Source organism: Pundamilia nyererei, unplaced genomic scaffold, assembly GCF_000239375.1.
Source record: "Pundamilia nyererei isolate P.nyererei 1_Seehausen unplaced genomic scaffold, PunNye1.0 scaffold00003, whole genome shotgun sequence".
Taxonomy (NCBI): domain Eukaryota; kingdom Metazoa; phylum Chordata; class Actinopteri; order Cichliformes; family Cichlidae; genus Pundamilia; species Pundamilia nyererei.
This window is the reverse complement of record NW_005187404.1, coordinates 199,009-202,035: the sequence shown is the minus strand read 5'-3', so window position 1 is coordinate 202,035 and position 3,027 is coordinate 199,009. Positions and strand designations below refer to the sequence as shown.

The following is a 3,027-nucleotide window of genomic DNA, read 5'->3' as shown; positions in this document are numbered from 1 at the left end:
TATGGATTTCTAGTGTGGTTCCCCAGCTGCACCAAGGCCGATCAGCAAGCACTCCAGCGGGTGGTGAAAGAAGCTGGCAGAATTATTGGAATAAGTCTGCCAGAGATTAGTAATATCTTCCCCACTCGCTGTCTGAGACAGGTGCACAGTATTCTGCGGGACCAACATCACCCTGCGCGCCATCTTTTCCACCTGCTGCCCTCAGGGAGAAGGTACAGGTCTATACAGGCCAGAACATCCAGACTGGCCAACAGCCTGTATCCACAGGCTGTGAGGCTCCTGAACTCTCTGCCCCCCTCTCACGGACAATAACCATATCCAACTTCTTAATAGCACTGAACTTACTTGTCAGGTTCTCATGTTTACTTGTCATGTTCTCATGTTGTTGCTAAGGATTGTCTTATTGGACTGGAGTCACACTGGGTTAAATATTTACACTTGGGTTTTAAGGGGTATTTATTATTTTCTTCATTATTTTATTTACGGGTTGTACGGCAGCCCCAAATGCAATTTCATTGTTCTCTGACAATGACAATAAATAAATAAATACTAAAAATACTAAAAATACTAAATACTAAAAATATCACAAAACGTGTCATAGAAACACCAATTCTGCATGTCGATTTCACACTTTACCTCTGCAGAAGCTGCATTACCAGCAGGGGGTGATAATATATTTAAAGACAAAAAGTCGCTCGTGAACCAAACACATAGAAAGTATATTCCGGGGTTCTTAATCGCTGGAAATGATTAAGCTGGGTGGCTAATATGTATTTACATGTAAATTAGTAGTGTCTTTTTAAATACTTTTCTAGCTTTAAGATATCAGTGTTTTACCTTCCATGTCTGGGTTTCTGATTTAGATTCATCATCAACATCAGCATTTCTTTGGGATGATTTACATTTCTCGGGTGAAATGGCCTGGATGTTGTGATTATTATGTCATAAAACCTGAGCAGCTCTCATATTTGTTGAGTTACATGGATAGCTTATGCTTTTATGTTAAAATAAAATGAAAAGAACTGTGTTTTTGTAGGCGAAAAATGCACTTGTTATATATAAAACAATACCGTATAGCAGCTACTGAAGCTGGCAGGAAAGAAAACAGCAATACACAAAAGCACATATATAAAATACACATAAAACCACACACACAAACAGGCACATACGGCACACATACAAATGCATATATACTTACTCATAGGTAGGCTTGGAGTGGGACCAGCCGTAGAGGCTATGGACATCATAGTGTCTGACTCTTCTTCCATCACTGAGTATCTGTTCACTGTTCATACACAGAGTCTTATGGTTTAAACCAAGATGCTTTGACTCCAAGGCTGCAAAATGCACACACACACACACACACACACACACACACACACACACACACACACACACACACACACACACACACAGAGCTTATGTTGATATTGTTAAATAACCTAATTATTTCTCATGGTAAACAAATACAGTAGTCTGTCTTACGTGGCATATATGGCGGATTTTCCAGAACTGGATCACCAAGACACTTTCCTCCAACTGTGCCATGGACAAAACTTGCAGGCTCATTCATGTCCTTCAAAAAAACATAAAGTATAGATGATGGAACTGAAAAGAAAATCAGGTAGAATCAGTGGTAAACAGAAACAAGGTGCCTTTATTGGATTTTCTATTTCAGGACACTCACGATCCAAATACCATCAAACTTCATGGTATTCTCATAGAAATCTTTAATTTCTGTGTGCCACCAATCTGCCGTTTGGTTCCGGAAAAAGTCTGGAAATGCGGTGTATGACCTATAGAGCTGGAGATTAGAAGAAAATGAAATTATGAAAACTGAAAGAGCCCAGTAATGATTAATGTCTCTCTCTCTGTCTCTCTACACATACACACAAATATATACACACACACACATATATATGGAATACAGAAAATATTGTACCTCTACTTGAGTATCCCAGTCCAGACTTTCATCTACAGTGACATTGGGATAATCAGGCCACACCTGTAACAGTTATAATATAAATATAATAAAAATAATGATAGCACAAATGATTGCTACACAACATGCACAATCTCTCTTTTTCAACACAGCAAATCCTGAAGTATATATTGTTTAACTTTTTGTGAACATTCATTCCTTCTTACCTTCCCCCACACAATGCCATCACTGATGGTTTGGGGCCATTTGATGAAAACATCTGCTGCTATCCCTCTCTCAAAAGCTGGATAGGGCTGGGTCTCATTACCTGAGATGGCGGGATCCTGGAATTGGAAATGCACAAGTGTTGTGTATTCAGTACATGAGAGAATGCAGATTTTCAGTAAGATGTATCCTTTATAAAATGGAAATTACACTACATTTGACATTAGAGTCAATCAATTTTATTTTATTATATTTACATCTGCCTTGTGTTTGCTAATGATTAAGCTTTACTTCAATGTAAAGATCTCAATATCTTATTACCAGAATGAAGATGAACCTCATGCCCTCGTCTCTCATGCTATCAACCAGGGCAGGCAGTCCTTGAAAGTCTTTGTCCAGGACAAAGTTAAGCTGACGCTCCATGTAGTCAATGTCTGCATACTGCACATCCTGCAAAAGATGCCAATTGAAGCTTAAAAGAAAATTTAAACTAACATTTTGTTGCATGTTCATTTTTGTGTACAGAGTTAGTAGATACAATTACGTTTAAATTAAAGCTGTTTTTAAAAACACATTTCTTACTAAACCTCTAAACAGCTAAATCACTTTGGATACAAATGATAATAATAATAATTAAGATAAGATAAGATAATCCCTCGGGTGGGTTCCTCTGGGAAATCCGGTCTCCAAAAGCACAGCACCGACAGAAGTTACAGAATGTTATTGGTACATAGTGTTGATTTTATTTGCATGATTTTATAGTGATATTTATATTGCATGTTTGTTTATTGATATTTATACTGCATGGTTTTATCCTCATATTTATATTTGTGTTAATGTTGTACCATGTTCCTTTAACCCACTGTGGAATAAACAGATAA

The 3,027-nt window shown here is 37.5% G+C and overlaps 1 protein-coding gene across 1 annotated transcript in view; it reads right to left on the bottom strand.

Annotated features, from left to right (window-relative positions):
• si (sucrase-isomaltase) overlaps nt 1-3,027 on the bottom strand; it is a 59,854-nt gene that overhangs the window by 14,595 nt on the left and 42,232 nt on the right. The window contains exons 30-35 of the mRNA XM_013910370.1: nt 2,468-2,596; nt 2,149-2,265; nt 1,943-2,005; nt 1,688-1,804; nt 1,486-1,576; nt 1,199-1,337 (exon numbers count right to left, since the gene is read on the bottom strand). Coding sequence (XP_013765824.1) covers nt 1,199-1,337; nt 1,486-1,576; nt 1,688-1,804; nt 1,943-2,005; nt 2,149-2,265; nt 2,468-2,596 — 656 coding nt within the window. The remainder of the gene's footprint in view (nt 1-1,198; nt 1,338-1,485; nt 1,577-1,687; nt 1,805-1,942; nt 2,006-2,148; nt 2,266-2,467; nt 2,597-3,027) is intronic.